The following is a 21,865-nucleotide window of genomic DNA, read 5'->3' on the forward strand; positions in this document are numbered from 1 at the left end:
CATGTTCACTTATTGCTACTTAGCTGAACTCTAATGCTATTAAGAAAATCCTCATGTCATTCGCTATTATTTTAGCAACTGATATTTTTCCTCAGTGTTATGAATCGTGTAAGTGACTGTTCCAATAATAGATGCACCGTTGCAACGCGTATCTTAAGAGCTGAGCACTTGAGGTGTTAATGAGGTGTGCAGAAGTACTACATAGTGTTTTCTGTAATTGGGTAACAGAATATAGCATTATTTTTGAGTATGCCTTATTATGTAAAGCACAGCATCAAGTTGATACTAGTGCTCAGATCTGTAATTTTTGCTGATCCATAGCTTTTCATCCTTAATGTCTCAGGGAATATTTGCATTTGGAAAGGTCAAGGGAACATGAAAAAAATCTAGGAGCTAGAGATTTCTATTCATTGCAGATTGCTGTGTTGTGCAAGCTGCCACAATTCAGACTTCAACACACCACTCTTCCAGTAATCCTGGTTTTTACCTACAAGCATCAACCTTCTTACCTTTAAGAGGCAATTTAATTCTTCCATGAGCTCAGCCTTGAGTAGTGCAAGAGGTACTTGTGGTAATTTCATGAAGTAGGATGAATTGTAATCACTGGATACAGGTTTTGAACACTGTGAGTTTGATCCAGGCTTGTGGAAGGAGAAAAAAATCCTTATTTTCTGCAGTCTCCACTTCCTTACTTAATGAAACAGCTCTTTCTAATCCAAGAATACTACACAAGACCCATATTGCTCCTACAAAAGAAAAATCTTGAATTTTTGAGAATAGGTCCAAATCCTTTAACCCCAGATTGGCAATGAATGATTGTGCCAGTAATAAGCCCAGCATGCTCTGGAAGGTGCAAGCTGTCCACCTCCACTCTGAGGTGCATATGGCTGCTGGAGAGTGACCTGCTGGGCATATGGTCCCCTTGTATTTGAAGTGAACTCCCCAGACGAGGTCCATAGGCATAATCAGACAACTAGAAGTAAAGAGAAAAGCAAAGGCTTGTTTTCCCCCGCTTGGTCCTTTAATTGTGTCTGTAGAAGTTTTCCATGCTTGCTCAGCTGCTCTCACAAGAGGTGAGTCACAAGCATTTGTGTTCTGCACACCCTGCTTTGCCTGTGCTGTGGAGTGGTATTGTGAATGTGCACACAGGTTTGCAGGGTTTAGAGAAGTTTTCCTGCAGATTACTTGGCAGAACATGCTGAGGTTATAGCTTTACAGTTCTGAAGTCAGAAACTAATTATAGTTCTCATGGAGAACTGTAATTGCCGTTTTCCTTGATAGTTCATGGTTAGTTTGTAGAGACAATAGTATCTTTTAGGTTGTGTTTTTGTAACAATGTCTTCAGTGTTAGTACCACTTCATACAGCCCTCTTGACTGTAAAGAAAAATTGCCGGAAGTCTTGCCAAATCGAAACCTCAGCCTTGCACCAACTAGGAAAAAATGGACAAGGCTTTGGGCAGATGAGCTCTTCTTCATATCTATAACTAAAGCAACAAAGATAAACCCAAGTACAAGCTGGAAAAAGTCTCTCTGAATTAATTTTTTGTCTCAGTCACTTGTTCAGTTAAGAAGTGTAATTAGCACCACTAAACCTAGGGGAAGTGGGGGGAGGGTGGGCATTAGGAAGAGTTAGATGACTAAGCCTCATTGAGCAGACACAAGGCGTTGGCACCTATGCAAGGTTAGCAGAGTTGGGGATGGAAACTAGTATTGCCAGTCAGTTTGTCAGGTGTTTTAATAACTAATAAAATTAATTTTCTTTTAACAATATTTTGTGGGGGTCCCTTCAGCATTGAAACTAAGATGTCAGAGAGGTGGTGATGTACTTACGTGTTTAAAATGTGATGATAATTAGCTGTTTCTACACTCTATCATTTCTCTGTGTGAGTTCATTATGTGTATAGTGGCTCTCTGGTTTCATTCCTGTAGTATCCATGAGGGCACTAGGACACGAAACACGTGACACGAAAACTTCCGCGTTTACTTGATGCTTTTAGCAACATACAAGTTTTACTTGAAGACTGAGAGGACATTTTCTAGACTTTCTTTCAATATAAGCTGTCATTATTTAATGATTTTGCTATACATGTTACAATGAAAGGGGAGAAAAGCAAGAAAGTGGAGCTACGTAGTTCTTTCTTGTAATATGTTTCTGTGATGTTCAGATGATTCATTCAGAGATATGATCTCGGTCTTTGGAGAATTGTCTTCTATTAGCTTGTCAAATTGGCAGAGCAAATGTATTCCCAGTTGACACGGAGGTGATGGTTACTAACTTTGTGCTGGACTCAAAGAGTCTAGGGGTTTATTCCAAATGCTAAAGGTGTCATTTGTATTTCTTAGATAGATCATAGCTTAGAGGGGCAGCTCGTAAAAAGGTTCACTGACTGCATGCCACCCTTCCATGGTCTAGTGTTAGAAGAAAACATCAGCTGCCACTGAGAGTGTCATAGATGAAGTGGATGTATTTGTGATCTTTGTGAAAGAAATGTGACCTTAGAGTAGTGAGGACTGATGCTGTCCAGGAGGGATAAAGCCATTACATACCACCATGACGTGGCTTCCTTGCTTGTTGCTCTTGATGAGCAGGCAAATATTATTATGGCAAGAGAGTAGGATTTGGTCACACATTTTTTCTTGGATCTGCTGAGGAAGGGATTACTTCATGTTTTTGAGTGAAGCAATGTGTAGTATCTCCCTTGAATTCCTAAATGCAGCCTAATTGATGACTCATGGATAAGGCTTAATACAGCTCTGCCTTAAGTTTAATCATTCGAAAAAGCTGTGACGTGCATATTTTTGTTGATCCTTTCACCATTGAAAAAAAAAAGGCTAGTTCTCCCAGCAAGTCAGTGTCGTTGCTTTTTGCAGAAGAATAGGCCTTTGAAGAGAACAACTAATTCCGGCTGGATGTGTTTCAACCAGCACTCAGAGAGAGCACCCATACATGACTAACAAAATAGAATATGTCGAGGAGCACTTCCCAAAAAACAGCGTGGACAAAATTACAACAGGTTTTGTTCCTTCTACCCTCCGCTGTCCTCCAGTATTATACCACAGGCTTTTGTACCATCCCAGGGTACCTGCGCTGTGTACACGTAAGGTACTTGCCTTAGGGTATACAACACACGTCTTATGGTTTTAGACACTTTCAGCTGAAGGAAACACCAAAAAGAACTTATCCTAGATCTGTAGGGGTTGCACAGCAAAATGCTATATAGGTGAATGAAGCCAGTGCAGGCCATTTGACCTGAGGGGCCAGATTGCAGTCCCTGACCCTGTTATATTTAGCAGTATCCAAAGGCCAGCTTCATTGTCTGTCTACCACCAGGGTTGTACCTAGGTCAGTGTCTCCTCATTAACGGCATAGACATTGTTGTACGGATCGTTTTTCCCTCATCAGTTATTTTAGTAATAGTTTAGGATTTGCTACATCGCTGCAGTATAATGATCTCTTGTTTAAACTGATCTCATCTGAAGCAGATTAAATGAACAAGATGGGCTTATTTGTTTTTCTTTATAGTTAAATAGTGCATTGAGAGCTGCATGTGAAGGTCAGCAGGCTATACGTGATCAGTACTCTAGAGAGAATGGTGTGGTTTTTGCTTGAGGTCATGAAACAGACATGGCTGTTTAATCTGTCATCTTTTTATTTTCATGTTGTGAACCCATTCCTTCAGAAAGGCAGCTATGATACCAGTATCACTTTATTAACAGCCTCTCCCTGTGTCCAGCCCTGCTCCATGACCTTAGAAACAAATGAACCCTTTAATACTTGTAGCAGACATAGTAGCATTGTAGCTCTGATGGCCCAAGAGGGCAATGCAAAGACTGGATGGAGAAATAGTACCTCTGATTGGGAAGAAAATGCTAAGCTTTTGGGCACATAAGCTCTTCTTCATGTCTCCCAAGGGAAAGACTTTCTTCCTATGACTAAGGGACATGAGATCCCCTTATGGCTGAGCAAGTAGGCTCTTCACTAGATTGAATGCTGAGGAGAAGGAGATAGAGAGGAATGAATGCTGCTTTATTAGGTAAAGGGAACTGATTTATCCACACACTAAGAAGCGTACAAGTGATCATAATGTTTTTAGGACTTCTAGGGCCCTCAGACTTTTAGTAATACCAGAGTTGCATTTTCAGGAGGCTCTACAGCAAGGCAGAAATAGACAGTGAGAAGCAGAACTTCTGCTTTCCTGTTCCCCTTGAAATTGTAGCAGGAAGAATGTGTGGGAGATTTTGCCCAATACCCTGTTCTATTCCGAGATGACAACTTCAGAGTAACTAGTACATCCCAGTTTGTGGCAGGATGATCTTCTAAGGACAGATTACCAATCAAGCAACAACTCCAGCCATTGGCCTGGAAAGAATTGGCGGAATTACCTAGGCCAGGAAGAATGAAGAGCACCTTCAGCATGCTGGCTGTTTAGAATAACAGGGAACTTGCCAGATAGGACACCAAGGTCATACTGGGTGTTAAATACCTGCCACGCAATGAAGGAGGGCAAAACACCCACATATTCGCTGCCAGGCTCACACAGGAAAAAAATAAGTTCCTGCTACCCAGTCTTGTTTTCACATCCACAGATACTAGTAGGAGACATCAACCAGGTACAGAACAGATTTCATGGCTGTGCATCTTACCTACATCCTGCTTCCAGCTCCACTGCTTTGGAGGAATTGGGTCAGAGTGAGAGGACTTAGATGCAAAGTCATGCATCAGGGGGAGAAAAAAAAGTCCATCTAAACCCTTGCAAACTACTTAAGAAATCCTGGAGGTTATTCTGTAAATGACATAGCACAAAAGGATGGAATAGCTGTCCATTTGCACTGTGCTTCACACCACCTCCCTTCAGAGATAACAATAGATTCCATAAAGACTTAACACATTTTATTTCCTAACATGAGGAAACATTTAGTTTTTTTTTTTTTTTTTTTTTTTTTTTTTTTTTTTTTGCTTGACTTACTGACATCTGATATGACCTGGTGGACACAGATCCTAGTGGCCCCAAAATCCAGCTGAAACTTTTAAGAACCTAGTGATGTTCCTGTGGTCAGGGACTACTCCAGTCAATTGGTTCATCCTAGATAGCATATGGTATCTTCTCTCTGACTTTCAGTGGCACATGTCTACATATACTTACTTATGTTCATGTTTTTCCAGGTTTCACAGGAAAGCATATATAACAGAATGACAGGATCCAACCTAGCCTGTGTCTTTGGTTTGAATTTGATCTGGCCACCTAAAGGAGCAGCCTCTCTGAGTGCTTTGGTACCTCTAAATCTCTTCACTGAACTTCTTATAGATTTCTACTCCAATATATTCAACTCCCGAACAGTGCCTGGTGAGATCTTACCTTAGCGCTCCTGGAAAAGGAAACAGTGTGTGGCTGCCTGGAGGAAGAGTCTCCATATCTGAACTTACGTGAGCCTTATATTCAGGGCTCTCTGTTGTAGAGAACATTTTCAACGCACAGTAAAGTTTCTATAACTTTCCAAAAACCAAAGATGCTGGGAGAAGCACACTTTCCAATATGCTCTCTTCCCATGGGAAATGTTCCAAATCCAATAGCTAAAAAAAAATCATGCCACAGGGTGCCACTCTGTTATTTATTTAGGGATATGGAGATCTCACTACCTGCCATTATTTTCTGAGGCTATACAGAGCTAAGTTCTGGACCACTCCTGACTATACAGCCTTTTTTATTATTACTTATTTGGTAACAGGTTTATTACAAGTTTATCTAATAAGTGAATAAAGATGGAATCAGTTTTTAAGATACTAAAATTTTGAGAACTGTTTTTGATACATTTAAGTGCCTGTATATAAGATGTTGTGTGGAGTTGTGACACATCAGGTTTGCAACTGCCATGGAGAGTGAAGTATTAAAGCTGTGCAGACAGCTAGCTAATTATGCTTGCAAATATTTAATATGCCCAGTTAATCACTGTAGCTGCATATGCAAAGTGTATGGAAGATTTTTTATAAGTTCAAATGGGGAGTTCAAATCTTAGTTTTTTTATTTAAATACTTGGATATTTTGTTTATATCAATGACTGCATAATTCAGAATATAGAATAACTTTGAGAAGAGCATTGCTTATGTCTGGGCTGCATGCTTTGCAATTTGAGTTGATAGAAATTGGCTCTTCAAATCAGTTTCTCTAAAATGCAGTAACAGCAACAACTTGGATGATATACCTAATGTCACTTTTATATGTTTAAAGTCTGTTATTAATCCCAATATGAACAATTAGCCAAAATAACAAGGGAAATTTCAGTGTTTTCTAACTATGCTATTAATGGTACTTGTATTGGATGAACTCTAACACACTGCTCGTTCATTGTTTAACTCTGATAACGGGGCGGCGTAACGGTTATCGTTACAGTTGCTTGCAAAGCAAAAGAAAATGAACCAGTGGTAACAAAGGTAAGCAGTATTTTCCCTAATGGTCTGCTCTTGTACAAAGCTACTCAAAGAGAGAGATCATTCAGGCTTTGATAAAACTGCAGGCCAATTTAGCCACCCCCCCCCTCTGTAAACATAAAGCCACTTTTTATCCTGTAGCTTCTAGGTAGTTGAGAGTTTGTAATCCTTACCTTCATCTCAGCGGTTATGAATTATCCATCCATGTAGAAGATGTAACAGAACTGCACTGCAGTGGATAAAAGATGATTTGTTCTTGTCAGCAGTTTAGGGAAATAACCAAATATTTGAAAAGCTGCAGAATGCTGGATGTGTCAGGCCTTCAATTGCCCAGTAGGTGTCATCTATAGCATTAGGTAGTGATTAAAATTTGAAAAATACAGAGGCTTTGGAGCAAGGTATTTTAGGACGAACTTCTCAAATTATGGTGATGTATTTTGCTCAGTTCCTCAGGTGTCTCAAGGACAACTTTTTACTCGCAAATGTTTGTAAGTAATAAGCAAACCTTATTCCTATTTAAATGTAAAATATTGCATAATACAAAGAGAATAACTTGTATTCATAATTGTTGCATTTTAGCAAAATGAGATTGCAAAAGATAAAGCTGTCTAACTTTTGTACTGCAACTAGTCTTAGTTTTAGACCTGAATTATCAGTGACAGCATCGTAGTCTACTGTGTTACGAAAAATAAACACAATTGTATGCAGTGTGGTTCTGTGAATCAGCACCAAGTACCTACAGGGGAAAAATTTGGCTTTGAGCCAATGACCAAGGCTAGGAATCAACAAAACCTGATTATTTTGCCACTATGTAACTCCCTGACCTTGGACAAAATATGTGCGTCTTAGTTTCCCTGTCTGTAAAAGGAAGTAGCATTGAAACCTGGCATTTGAAAAGTGCTTTGGGATTAAATGCTAATAAGTACTAGTTGTATTTCATTTTCCCATGTTTTCCTCAAAAAATCTAGCAAAATTAAAGGACATTTTAAATTTAGTAGTCTTCAGGCAAAGTTGTGTAATGGGAATCAGAGTACTGAGCAGTTTTGGTAAGGTGGCTTACCAGAGCCCTGTGGGGTGAAATCCTAAGTTCCTGAATATCAACTTTGCTTAAGCCAGAGCCCTCAGACTGGGGAGTTTACCTCATAGTTTTAGTTTTCTTACTTTCTTTTCCTTTCCTAGGTTAGGAGAGAGCAGGAATTTCCCAGCGTAGTGGGAGTGTGCTAGTGAAGGGAGCTGCTAGGCACAGCTGCCTCCTATCCCTGCAGTAATTCCTGCAATAGTGGCCATGGTGTATTCGACCTTTTCTTTTCTTTTATTCTATCTTTTAGCAAGTGTTGGTCTTAGGCATCAATCACCTATTGCATGAATCAGCAACAAGTAGAAAGTACAAGCAATGAGCTTCACTTTGGCTATTTTGTCTGCCAGGAGACATGGGAGATATTTAAAATCAGACTCACACCATACATACAAACTATAGGTGGTCCTTTTAGTTCTTTGTGAACTATCATTTTGCTGGAATTAATAGCTCCTATCATTTACTGAATGAAGAACAAAACGGCATTTTCACATTCCAAGGTTGCTTCTTTCTTGAAATAACAGATACCATCTGTTACCCATCAGTTTGGGAAATTCGATGCTACTTAAGCAAAATAGAGCCTCTGGTTCTGATTGCCATAAGCCCTCGTGCTGGCAGGGACAGGTGCTCTCTCTCTGTGTTTCCTTCCTGCCTCTCCCGGATGCGGCCATGAGAAGAAGGAAGTATCATACCGGCATCAGCCCAGCCTTTTCCTGCAAGACGGGAAGGGACTTCCCCAGATGAAGTAGCAAATCACTCCTGCAAGAGCCGATCTCCATCCCCCCTGCCCCAAAGGAGCTGGCAAAATCTGACATCTGCCGCAGAGCCCCTGATCTCCGGCCTGAATGCCAGATTTAACTACAGCATTAAATCAGCACTCATGAATTATTCAGAAGGGTTTGGAGTGAAATTCGTGTTAGAGAAATATATGTTTCAAATTTCCTGACTCTGAGAGGAGTCCTGGAGGTGTCCCCTGCAGTTACTTTGATAACAGTTTCTCTTTACAAATGATAATTGCGCGAGTCGAGCTTTTGTACAGTGTGGCCTTGTGAACTCTTCTCTCATATCAAAGAACAATTTTCAGATCATTTCCATAGCAAAAAGTGATTATGGAGATAATCTGTTGGAAACACATACTGGATTTCAGTTTAAAACAATAAAATACAGTCATGAAATAAGAAATTGAATGTTACCTGGCTTACAATATGCAGAAAATAAATTACTTAAGTATTTTAGTTTACTGAGCTGTTAGGCATTTTAAAATTGGTCCCAAGGTTAGTCTGATTATCAGATGCCTCTTCAACAAGCACTAAAGGGGGAAGGGAATACTTTTCTACTCTGACTCTATGAGGAAGTGTAAAAAGATTGAACCATATCATTAACCAGGGGAGTCTTTATAGTCCTTACAAAAAACTTCCATAAATGAATATCACTTAAATGTGTGCAGATGTTCTGTATGTGTATGCTGCACTCTAGCAGCATCCATCTCTTGCAGCCTTATGAACTTTAATATATTCCGCCAGTCATGATGATACTAATAATAGAAAAGCCCCAGATACTTTATTCATGTATTAGATGTGTATTTAGATAAAGGAGCAAGTTGAACTTTTAACTAGATTCAAGGTATAGTCATCCAGCTTCATTTCTTGAATTGTTCATCCTCATAACCCTGGAAAACATAGGTTTGCCAGCACCTATAATTTTTTAAGTTAGAAACTCACGTTCAAATGAAACTTGACTGGCCAGTCACACCTCCTACTTGTATTCTATTCATTTCTAAAATATTTTTACTTACAAAAAAGAAGCAAACAGACCCTGCTTTAAATAGTCACATCTCCATTGAAGACAAAGGTATGACACTGAGAAATGTATGAATTGTACGTGTTAAATGATCTCTGTGATTGGCTGGTGTAAGTTGGCATTCTGCCTTTCCCAGTGGAGCAATACTTATTTTCACCATCTGAAGTGTCTTAATTTTTACCTTTATGATGCACATACTGGAAAATCAGTGTGTTGTGCAAAAGATTCCAATAGCATTCAATATCATCTAGGAGCAGTGAAGGATTAAAAAGGTGTATGTACTACAAACACTTCCATCTTTCTTGCAAATGGAAAGCTTAAGTACTCCATTCATCAGTGAAATTTCTCTGAGGTTAAGTTCATGGCTTGGACAGAGAACTAGCCTACAGACTAAGAACAAAACTTTCAAATACCAGGAAAAGATTACTTTTCCACAGTAGGTTGCAGACCTGTCACCAGCTAAGAAGCATTACCTAGAATTATCACTATAAGCAAAATAGGACTTTGATTTGCCTTTCAGAGAGTGTGAGCTCTATAAACAAACAATACAATTGGTAGACAAGTTCTTCGTACTCTTCCTAACGGATGTCTGTTACTTTAAATGTTGTGAGTGCCAGGGTGTGTAGAAGGACCATAGCCCTACTACCCTGGCTTTTTATCTCTAGACTAGCTGGCAGTTGTACCCCCAAAATAGTTAACTATTTGGGAAATGTTTCTGCTGGAGTATGCCAACTCAACAAAAATAAAAGCATTTTTTTATTAGTGAGGTTCTTGCAGCAGTCATTCAGGTCTTCAGGAGGCCTATACAACTTCCTTCGAGCAGGGTGTCCCCAGCCTTGCAGTGTCCCAAGCTCCAGCTCAACCTGCCAGCTGTGCTGCTCCAAAACAGGGCTGAGTTCCCCTCTGAGGGGAAAGGAGCATTGCAGATTTTCCTTTGCAGTCTCTTTTTGAGATTGAATTACCTTCCCGTACGTGGTGCTGGAATGATTGCTTGGGACAAGTAGGGAATTCTGCGGGAGCTGGGGGATGGGGGGAAGGAGGCACACATGACTGAGTGACCGTTAAAGTGGAGGATTTTTGTGGCCCTGATTTCTCCATGGTGTAATAATCTTACAGCAACTGCTTTAATGACTGGCAGTCTGTTTGCAGTCCCCCGAGCACCGGCTTGTCAGTCACAGGGTTAGGATTTGTGCCTGTGCTTTAGAGTGGCTGAATCTGATGGCTGACCCAAATGCTGGTGTGGCAAAGCTGCAAAATGAATGCATGCTTTTCAGGAACAGCACAGGAACTAACTTTTACTTCAGTACTCAAAAACATATAAGCTACTATTAGCACAAAGGAATTCCCAGATTGATGCTGACCTTCCTAATACCAAATCAGGAGTTCTCTTCCATCTTTTTGTTTTTTTGTCTATTACATGGATCAAGTTCCTCAATACAGAAATGTACAGTCAAACGATTTCTGCGCTTCGACATCTCATCACCTGCAAAAGCAGTTTACAGCTTTTTATTCTTGTGTCATAAAGAGTATCCCCTTAATTAACAGGACAATAAAAAGCAACTGCAAAATGCACCAAATGGCATCATCTTTAGCATATGAACATAATTTCTGCAGCAGTCAATTGAGAGTCTTCTGATTAGTGAATTTTGGATGCTTCACTCAACGAATTCTTGATCCAAAGCTCTAAAAATAGGAAGGGCAGGTAATTAGTTTACTGTTTCAAAAACTTCCAAAGGAATATCATAGAATCGGTAAGGTTGGAAGGGACCTCTGGAGATCATCTACTCCAAACTCCCTGCTCAAGCAGGGTCACCTAGAGCATGTTAGACAGGGTAGCATCCAGGCAGGCCTTGAAGATCTCCAGAGAAGGAGACTCCGCAACCTCTGGGCAACCTGTTCCAGGGCTCTGTCACTCTAACAGGGGAGAAATTCCCCCTCATGTTCAGGCGGAACTTCCTGTGGTTCAGTTTGTGCCCGTTGCCTCTTGTCCTGTCACACGGGGCAACTGAAAAGAGTTTAGCCCCATCCTCTTGACACCCTCCCTTCAGATACTTATACACATTGATAAGATCCCCCCTCAGTCTTCTCTTCTCCAACCTAAACAGACTTAGCTCTCGCAGCTGTTCCTCATAGGACAGGTGCTCCAGCCCTCTGATCATCTTCATAGCCTTATACTGGACTCTCTCCAGTAGCTCCATGTCTCTCTTGTACTGCGCAGCCCCGAACTGGACACAGTACTGCAGATGAGGCCTCAGCAGGGCTGAGTAGAGGGGCAGGATCACCTCCCTCCACCTACTGGCAACACTCTTCCTAATGCACCCCAGGATACCATTGGCCTTCCTGACGATAAGGGCACATTGCTTGCTCAGAGTCAACTGTCATCCACCAGCATTCCCAGGTCCTTCTCTGCAGAGCTGCTCTCCAGAAGGTCAGCCCCCAGCTTGTACTGGTGCATGGGGTTATTTCTCCCTAAGTACAGGACCCTGCATTTGCCCTTGTTGAACCTCATGAGGTTTCTCTCTGCCCAGCTCTCCAGCCTGTCCAGGTTTCTCTGAATGGCAGCACAGCCCTCAGGTACATCAGCCACTCCTCCCAGCTCGGTGTCATCAGCAAACTTGCTGAGGAGGCACTCTGTCCCCTCATCCAGGTCATTGATGAAAAAGTTGAACAGGATGGGACCCAGGACTGAGCCCTGGGGGACTCCACTAGCCACAGGCCTCCAACTAGACTCTGCATCGCCGATGACAACCCTCTGAGCTCTGCCTTTCAGCCAGTTCTCAATCCACCTCACTGTCCACTCGTCTAACCCACGCTTTCTGAGCTTATCTAGGAGGATGTTATGTGAGACAGTGTCAAAAGCCTTGCTGAAGTCAAGGTGTACGAGAACCACTGCTCTCCCCTTATCTACCCAGTCATTCCATCACAGAAGGCTATCAGATTGGTTAAGCAGGATTTGCCCTTGGTGAATCCATGCTGACTACTCCTGATCAGTTTCTTTCCCTCCACATGTTTGGAGATGACATCCAGAAGGAGCTGTTCCGTCACCTTTCCAGGGATGGAGGTGAGGCTGACTGGCCTATAGTTGCCTGGGTCCTACTTCTTGCCCTTCTTGAAGACTGGGGTGACATTGGCTTTCTTCCAGTCCTCAGGTACCTCTCCAGTTCTCCATGACCTTTCAAAGATGATGGAGAGTAGCCTGGCAACAACATCAGCCAGCTCCCTCAGTACCTGTGAGTGCATCCCATCAGGCCCCATAGATTTGTGAACATCAGGCGTGCCCAGAAGATCTCTAACCTCATCCTCCTTGACCAAAGGAATGTCTTCCCTTCTCCAGACTTTCTCCCTTATGACCAGGCTCTGGGATTACTGGGGGCTGCCCTTAGCAGTGAAGGCTGAAGCCAAGAAGGCATTCAGTAATTCTGCCTTCTCTGTAGTCTTTGTCACCAGGGCCCCCACCCCATTCAGTAGTGGGCCCACATTTTCCCTAGTCCTCTTCTTGCTATGGATGTATTTGAAGAAGCTCTTGTTCTCCTTGACATCCCTTGGCAGACTTAATTCCCACTGTGCCTTAGCCTTCCTCATCACATCCCTGCATACTCTGACAGTGTTCTTATAATCCTCCCAAGTAGGCTGTCCCCTCTTCCACATACTGACTGTGTACTTTCGTCTTCTGTCTGGGTTTTGCCAGGAGATCCTTCCTTATCGATGCAGGTCTTCTGCCCCCTTCGCTGAACTTCTTACTCACAGGAATGCACCGTTCTTGAGCTTGGAGGAAATGATGCTTGAATACTAGCCAGCTCTCTTGGACTCCCCTTCCTTCTAGGGCCTTAACCCATGAGATTCCACCAAGTAGGTCCCTGAAGAGGCCAAAGTCAGCTCTCCTGAAGTCCAGGGTTGCAATCCTGCTTTTTGCTTTACTTCTTACCTGCAGGATCCTGAACTCCACCATCTCATGGTCACTGCAGCCAAGGCTGCCCCCAACCTTCACATCTCCAAACAGTCCCTCTCTGTTGGTGAGGACATGGTCCAGCGGGACATCCTTTCTCCTAGACTTCACCACCATTTGTGACAAGAAATTATCATTGATGCATTGCAGGAGCCTCCTAGACTGATTGTGCCTTGCTGTGTAGTCCCTGCAGCAGATGTCAGGGTGGTTGAAGTCCCCCAGGAGAACCAGGGCCTGTGATCATGAGGCTACCTCCAGCTGTCTGTAGAAGGCCTCATCAACTTCCTCTTCCTGGTCAGGTGGCCTGGAGTAGACACCCACAACTGTGTCCCTCCTGTTAGCCTGCCCTTTGATCTTTACCCATAAGCTCTCAACTGCCTTCTCCTCCTCCACCCCTAGGCAGAGCTGGATGCATTCCAGTTGCTCTCTCGCATAAAGAGCAACTTCACCACCTCGCCTCCCTGGCCTGTCTTTCCTAAAAAGCACGTAGCCGTCCATGACAGCATTCCAGTCATGCGAGCTATCCCACCGTGTCTCTGTGATTACAATGAGATCATGGCCCTGTGACTGCACACAGATCTCCAGTTCCTGATGTAGCTGCTTGTACCAGGACTCTTCTACTTCCTTTGCTTTCATCCGCTTTGACTCCCCAGCTCTGTTTTGGCCGGGTCAGAGACTTTCATGGCTTTTCTGCAGCTAGATAAATTGAGAAGAAAGCACAAAGGTTTGGTTCCCTGAGGAAATGTCAAAATCACAATGGCTGAGCATGTGAAATTGCCCCAAATATATTTCTCTTATCTCTGAAATAGATAGTTATGATTTTGATTTAATAACCCAACACTTGTTGTGATGAAGGGAAAAAAAGTTCCCCAAAGCTTTTCCTTTCCATTTTGCCCACTACTCCCAGGCTTCCTCATCAGCCTCTGTCTTTGGAAAGCATACCATACTGGTGCATACTTGAAATGCAGCCACAGCTGATGTCTAGTCGGGGTAGCACTGTATTTAACAGCCGCATCCAGAGTGAAAACAGCATCCCTTACAGGCAGCATAACTTTTCACTCCAAACACCTGCACAGAGTTGATTGAGGGACCCAAGTACGGGCTAGTGTCAGGGTCTGCCTTGTTCCATACGAGGAACCTGAAGAGAGGATTTATTTCCCTCCTCACTTTCCTTTGCCGCCCAGTAGCTCCCTTATGCTGGCCTCGCTGGGCTACCAACCATGAGCTGCCAATAGCCCCAAATGCTTATGCATAGGGCCTTCTGCATGGAGTATTTAATGCCACTGGAAACAAATATGCAAGTGAAATGCTGAAATCTCAGTAACCACTTCCAACTTTGCAAAGGGATTAGAAGATGTCTGCTGCTTTAAATCTTGGATGAATCTTTTCTCTAATCTTTGCCTTGTGACTGAATTCCCAGGGGTACTGCAGCAAAAGTCTTCTGAGATTTAAACTGCTCGCTAAAAGCCCTGATGGATAAATGGCCAGAGCACAAGGACAAAGCAAATCCATGCCAAAATAACAACAAAAATCAGTAAGATAATATCACTATCTTCTGCACCAAAAGAGCTTTTACAAAGTAATATAAATGAGAGGGTGAAAATAACAGGAGGCTTTGTAGAGCTCACTCGCAGGCCCTGACACCATGTGTACACCTGCCAGGGAGGCAATGAACAGCCCACTCGGTGCATGTCACAGCATAACAACTCCTTGCTGTTATTACCCCTTGGAAGCTAATAGGAGTGACAGCTGTGTGGTTCATGTCCCCAGTGGTCACAGGGGTGTCACGGTGAAAGCACTGTCTTTGAGGATGAGGTGTCCGAGGCTGCCTCAGAAAGTGACCCGTTTTCCTGTGGGAAACTCAGTTGCACTGAGGCTCTGAAGAAGATGATGGTATGTAGAAGGAGAATATATCCCTCTCTTTTGCAAGGATCATCGTGGAGGACACCAGCAAAGAGCAGGAGCAGCACAGGCAGCTGGAGAAAGCGAAGTTACTCAGTTAACCTCACAACCAGGATGATAAACCAAGCTACTGCAAGAGACACTCCATCTCCTGAAACTCGGTCTGGTACCTCTGCACTGCTCCAGGTATCCAGCCACAGGGAATGGTGCCCATTTTTCTCTATCAAGCAATGAACATTTTGCTTGATTTTGCACCAAAAGCAGAATAAGCCGGTACCTGATCACCAAGGCAGATTACAGCAGGCTTTTAACAAAGCTTTAATTTAGTTTTATCATGACTACTGGAAAAATAATGATTGTTTTGAAGGCTCTTATGTGTCAAACTAAATGTAGCAAAATTGTACACTAGAAATGGCTACTAAAAAGTAATTACAGCAGTCTTCGGATTGAGGCTAAGAGGCAAGGAAGCTAATGTAATGCTGTACCACCAGCATGCTTTTCTGTTGTGCAGTTCCCCTTGGGCTGATGCTCTTTAGCCTGGTAAATCACCTGAAGCTGGTACCTCTTGCACACTATTTGTGTTTCATTATCACAGCATTTGGGGTTGGAAAGGTTTCAGACTAAGTGTGCCCTGTACAGAAAACATTTCAATGATAATGCATTAAAACCTTCATCCTTCATGTGTTTAAATACAACCATTAGACTAATTGAGTACACAAATCAGTATGAGCGTACATCTGCCACAGAAGATAGCCAAAGCTGTTCTGCTTGAATTTACTACAGCCCTTCTGCCAAATATAGGCGGATTGACACTGCATCCAGTTTGTCGAGACCTTCATACTCTGTATTTTAGTATCCTATCTCCCTTGATCTTTCCATTAGGGGGTCCCAAAGTTGAGGAGCAGAAGACAAGGTCGTTAACCTAATGATGTGTGTCAGAACATGTCCTGTAATCTGGGTAGCTAATACTTTTATGTAAAGTTACGTATTGACATGTTCCTTTTGTTTTTGTGCACAAGTACAGACAAGGGCAAATTAACTTTTGATTTGATCAGCATGAACAACCGATCAGCTCCTGGGAAGAGGATTTTTCAAAGACACTTCCGGATGTACTTCATTTCAGTGGACTTCTCCACCCACCTATAAGGGATTTCTTCCACACTGCTTAGTCTAAGTAAAGCTCTGAAAAATGGTCTTAACTATCTTGTTTCACAGATGCACAACAAAGAAACATGCCCAGACAGGCAGCAAGGAGTCACAGTCACTTACATACCCCCTGATGTGCCACTGACTGCATTTTGTCCTGCAATGTATTTCCTCATGCATTGAAGAAGAGGGCAGCACAGAAGTGAACTTGAGCCTTGAAGCAGAGTGTTTTTGTAAAGCTACTCTTGGCAAGCGTATATGCCATGTCGCTGGTGAAGTCTGGAAGAAAGCCTTGTTTTCCAGCATTTACCAAAATTTTGCTCTGAATGAGCTGGTACCGATGAGGAGCCTTACAGACACCCCATAGTGCTCCAGCAAGGTTATGAGATACCTGATCTCCACCACACTTCAACATCCAGTTTATTGCCTTCATAGCAAGTATCCTGTCAACATCCTCTTCATAAAGCAAACCTTGGTCTTTAAAATGTGTTATTTTATCATCTGAGCCAAATCCCATCTGAGCCATTTCTGGTACCTGGTGAGCAAGGCAGACTGATAAGCTAATATCAGCAGACCAGTAAATTTTTCATTCCCATGTCTTCCCTCATCCAGGACTACGACAGTCATTTTATTTGCCAAAGACTTCCTCCTTCATGTTGTACAGAGAGAAATTATAAAGATGGCTGAAATACCCAGAAATCACATAGCAAAGAAAGTCGAATTAATTATTAAAAAAAAAAAAAAATATTCCGTGGCTGATTTTTCTCCAGCTGCACTATCAAAAAAGAGCTATCAAAGAAAACTATCATTAGTTTTTAATTCAGAGCAACTTCAGAAAGCGGCACTGACGCTTTGGCTGACAGCTTCGTGGCAGCCTTGTCATCTCCACGGGCCCGTTGCTGTCACTGGTGGGCGCTGCGGCGTCGCGGGTGCAGGTGGCTCACACAGCATCCCACTGCTGCGTGGACGCAGGCACCAGCCCTTGTGCGCACCGCAGGACCGACTTGCTGCACGAGTTTATGTGCCAGCAGCTGGCACACACCTGAGCAATAGGAGGCCCAGGCCGACACCGGCCACTGCTGGTGCGAGCCGCAAGCAGCGCCCGGGTACGTCAACGCTTTGGGGAAGAGCTGCCCCGCAACGCTGAGATAGTTTCTCTACGTGGAGGAAAAGAAAGGGCGACAAAGCCCTCAGAGGCACAGTTACTACATGTACAGTAATTTTTGTCATTTCACCTAACACCAGCCTCCTGTTTTGTTCTTTGATGCAGCAGAAAAAAGAAACCAGGGAGGAAAGTAAGTGTTGTAAAACCATCACACATAGATCAGTTCAACTTGGCAGAGGGATCTGGGGACAGATGTAAAGTCTGAAACTACTTTTAACTGAAAATATTTCATCTTGATATAGTTCCTTTACTTGGTAAAGCAAAAGTTTTGGGGGCAACTGCCTCATTTTGGACACATTCCACCCCCCCCCCCCCCCCAGCTTCTTACAGAAGTTGCTTAAATTAGAGCTGTTTCCTGAGCATAACTTGTTTGCCTGGACCCTACAGATACCGGATAAGATGCTAAGGAAAGCAGTATTTAAGAAGATGAGCGTATTTAAAACTAATAATGCTTATTTGAGGGTAGTCATCCATTTGGATTTTGGCAGAGAAACTTTAGTTTACAGCAGGAAAAGTTTGAAGAACAGGCTTCCGTGTGAGTCTCTAGTGTTTGTTGCTCTCCTACTTAAACAATGCTGTATGAAAATATATATTGTTTTGTATTATTTATGTATTAATATATTAACTTACATATTAGTAGTATATCAATAATATGTATTAACAATAACAGTTGGAGCCTACAGGCCCCAATCCTGTAAAAAGGAGACTGTAGAGGAGATTATACTCACAAAGTTTCCTGTCTGTAGCTTCTTCAGAGACCTGCGCGTTTGCCTGATGCCATTAGAGGAGAAAAATAAGATCTTTGGGGCCTCCTCCGAAATGTCGCTGGGTCTCCTCAGCCCCTGAGGCAGGGTCTTAGTGCTCTACCAAAGAGGTGGCAATCAGCTTGATGCACTGCTCCAGCTGTGCCAACAGCTGGCAAACAGGGCACCTAAGAGTTCAGGAAGGGAGAACGACAGTCGAGGTACTTGAAAAACTACCTGCAGCAAAAAATCCACATGTTCGTCGTGAGCTTAGAGCAGCAGGGCCCCCTCGCCAGCGCCAAACACAAAGACGGACGTGAGTGCACACTGTGCGCGCGAGCGTAGCTGACCTGTGATGACACAGATTGCATTAGCATCACCTGATGCTGCTGCAGGATGTCTCCTTCCAGGAGGGATGACCACTTCTACCTGTAGGAGAGCCCATGGTGTTGACCTGGCAAACTTCCTGACAGAAAACTCTCAGAAGAAAAGCAGGTGTAATGGCTAACTGACGCCTCTGCGCCGCTGATAGTTTTCATGCTCCAAACCGTGCTCTTTCATGGTGTCTTCTCTGCCCAACCCTCCTGACTGCTGCGTGCAGTGTTGGTTTCAGTAAAATAGTTACTTGTGCCGCTCATTAAATGAGGTTTTGATCATACAGTTTGGTGACCAGGGACATAGAAAGGAAATTCGCCAGCTGCCTTTCTGGGGGAAAAATGGCACTGCAGCCAGCGGCAAGTCACAGGCATGGGTGCACTTTCCCACGGCTGCCCCGCTGCACAGCTGGGCCGGGAGAGCACCGGTGCAGCAGCAGCAGCCCGTTTCATTTAGAAATGATGCAAACGCCCTCTTGCTTAATGCATAGCCCAGAAAGGGAGGTACAATGCTGCGCTGGTGTTGTCCCACAGTAACAAATGCTTTAGTTACTTGATACCACTTCATCTTCCAGGTATGCACAGGCTAGGTGGCATTTGTGCAAGGATTTATTTGTATTTACAGCCCGAAAGAGCTGAAGCTGTGATGGAAATACTCCTACTGCTCTGCAGTGCTTTTAAGTGTTAGCATGCAGTTTAGCCATGGCAAAACCTGCTGCTATTCTTTACTCTGTGGGTCTTCAGTTTGGAATGAAAATGTGTGGAGTAAATGCAAATAGGGACCCTCTGAGTTGGAGCCCCCACCCCCACCCCGAGGCAGTGGCATCTGCTGGTCTTTGATAAGAGTTTCTGCATGTGAGAGCAAAGCACTTAGACTGAAATTAAAAGCTTTGATCTCTCTTTTTTTTGTTTCATTATTATTTCATGTTTGAGGCCTTTACATGTTCTTTGCAGCTCTTATCTGGCCGGAGTATTTAGTACTCCTGCGTAGTGCGTTCGCAGGTGGAGCAATGCACCAGCCGGTTGGTCCCTGGCAGCCTCCAGTGGGCTACAAATGCACCCACGGTTACCTTTATGTGGGGCTGCTATGGCAAGCAGGCTTGGCTGCTGTGGGGACGTTTAATAGTGGTTTATGCCTCCTGCAGCAACCATCTCCACTGCAATCTCCCAATCCCCAGAAGGAGAAACATTGCGGGAATCCCGACAGGGGAAGCGGCTGCGAGCTGGTAATGCAGAAAAACTACTTTGGGGACCCTAAGCCAAGCAAAGTGGGATATTTTTTTTGGGAGGGGGGGGCTTAACCACTTTACCCTTGCCATGGTGCCACAAATGCCTCTGAAAGGCAACCACCAGGCAGAGAATGGCTGAACTGTGGCTAGTTTTGTAGCTGTTTGTGCATGCATGGTGGGGTGCCAGAGTGCAGCCCCAATACACACTCCCTCATGGCACTCAGCTATCAAAAAAGCAAGGGGTGGAGAAAGGATGCCAAGCTGCCAAATACGCTTTTTAAAGGGCCCAGTGCATCGCAAAGCCACGCACAGGGACTGCCATGACCTGCCCGTGATGAAAGCGGTACCTGCTCAGGGCCACCACCTTGCTTCAGCATCCTCAGTCCTTAACCATTTTTTTCAATAGGGGGTTTGATTGCCCATTGCCTTGCCTGGTCGCTGATGCAGGGGGCTGAGGCCGAGTGGCTTGGCCAGGGGGCTGGGGAGGGACAGAAGCCTGCGGAGGGGAGCCAGGCATCGCAGAGAAGCAATGGAGAGAGCCAACCTCTTCCCAGTGTCTGGGAGGAAGGAGGGACACATCAGACTTCCCTTTCCCCTGTCCCATTCAACACTTCTGCTTCAGTGAAAGACAAAAAAAATTTTAATTCTTTTAGAAGAATAAAATTGTTGTGGGGAGGACAGTTCTCTGAAGAGGATGGGCTGGGCAGGTAAACTAGGAGACTGCTCAGGGTGATTGCGGTCCATTTGAGAAAAGCTCCTGAGGTCACCCAGGAGCATTACAGCCTTTCCATAAAATAAAATAAAATAAAAGTAAGTAAGTAAGTGAAGAATTCAACTTCTTGGGAGCCTTTCCAAAGTGTATTCAAAGCATCAGCTGGGAAACCGTTAAATGCTTTCTTGCTTCCATGAGCTTCAGGGAAGCCAGATAAAACAGAGGAGCTGCAAAGGCAAAGTATCAACCTACCAAGGTAAGCAAAAGCTTTCAGCAGGCTGGCTTAAACATGCTTAGCAGCACCATCCTGCAAGAGCTTTGAAGGCTTATGTTGACGTTTCCTAGCATCTCTCTCTCTCTCTCTCTCTCTCTCTCTCTCTCTCTCTGTTGCTGCTGCCACCAGGGGTTGCTGCTGGGGCCGTCACCCAGCTGCCCCTCAGTCTCTGCAAGGTGCTGCCCGCCACAGCCCTGCTGGGTGTTTGGTTCCCACTCACAGGCTCGCAGCTAGAACCCATGCATCAGAGACCCTCGCCCCATGCCAAGCACGGGACCCAGCAAGTAACACAGTGACGCTCCAGGGACAGCCACAAACCATGTGTGTGGGGCCAGGGAGCCGAACTGCAGCCATGAAGAGCAGCCACATGTAACCTATAGGTGCTGGCTCAACACAGTTTCTTGTACGGCGCTAGTTCAAACCGCCAGAAGTTTGTTGGGAGTTGTGCTAAGTGCACTTTGAACAACATCACTATTATCCAACCCAGAGCTTCACTTTTCTCAATTTTACTGCTTCAGGCGCTGTTTTCTAATGCTCCCTCTTCTTGGTTCGCCCTGGATTTTTGGCTGAGGCAATATTTCCCCAGCCAAAGAAAGCAGAGGTGTCAGCAGGCGAGAGCCCTGACGATGGTGAAGTGCAGTACGCTGGGACACAAAAGCCAGTCCAGGTGACAAACTCTTGGGCCCGTGACCAGCGCTTGGCACAACACCCCCTCTCTCTTTCAGCAGCTACAACTTAAATCGTGACAGCAGGCTCCGATAACGTGGAGAGCATTGGAGGCCCTGGGTGATGGGGATGGTTTTGGAGAGGGAGTAGTTTAAGGCGGTTTCTTAATGCAAGATCTCCTAACTCAGTCGGTACCTCCACGTTTGCCTGCACTTGGCTCGGAAGGTAAGAGGCGGCAGGTGCTGCCCAGTGCTGGTCGCTGATGGGCTCCGTATTTTGCTCAATCATGCGAAGGGGCTTCCTGGGTGCTGCACTTGTCTCGTGCTGTCCTTCGCACCCCTGAACAAACCTTCCCCACCTCCGAGAGAGAGGCGTTTTGGAGGAAAAGGCCATTTTGCAAGCGAT

The 21,865-nt window shown here is 44.1% G+C and overlaps 1 protein-coding gene across 3 annotated transcripts in view; it reads left to right on the forward strand.

The window, feature by feature from the left end:
* The window catches only part of ARHGAP8 (Rho GTPase activating protein 8), an 84,630-nt gene extending 75,945 nt beyond the window's left edge, over window positions 1-8,685 (forward strand). For all 3 annotated transcript variants that reach the window (XM_062592417.1, XM_062592407.1, XM_062592426.1), the window contains one exon: window positions 5,166-8,685. In XM_062592417.1, the coding sequence (XP_062448401.1) occupies window positions 5,166-5,363 (198 nt within the window). In that variant the 3' untranslated portion in view covers window positions 5,364-8,685. The remainder of the gene's footprint in view (window positions 1-5,165) is intronic.
* Window positions 8,686-21,865: the final 13,180 nt, after the last annotated feature.

This window comes from Rhea pennata, chromosome 1, assembly GCF_028389875.1.
Source record: "Rhea pennata isolate bPtePen1 chromosome 1, bPtePen1.pri, whole genome shotgun sequence".
In the NCBI taxonomy this organism is placed as follows: domain Eukaryota; kingdom Metazoa; phylum Chordata; class Aves; order Rheiformes; family Rheidae; genus Rhea; species Rhea pennata.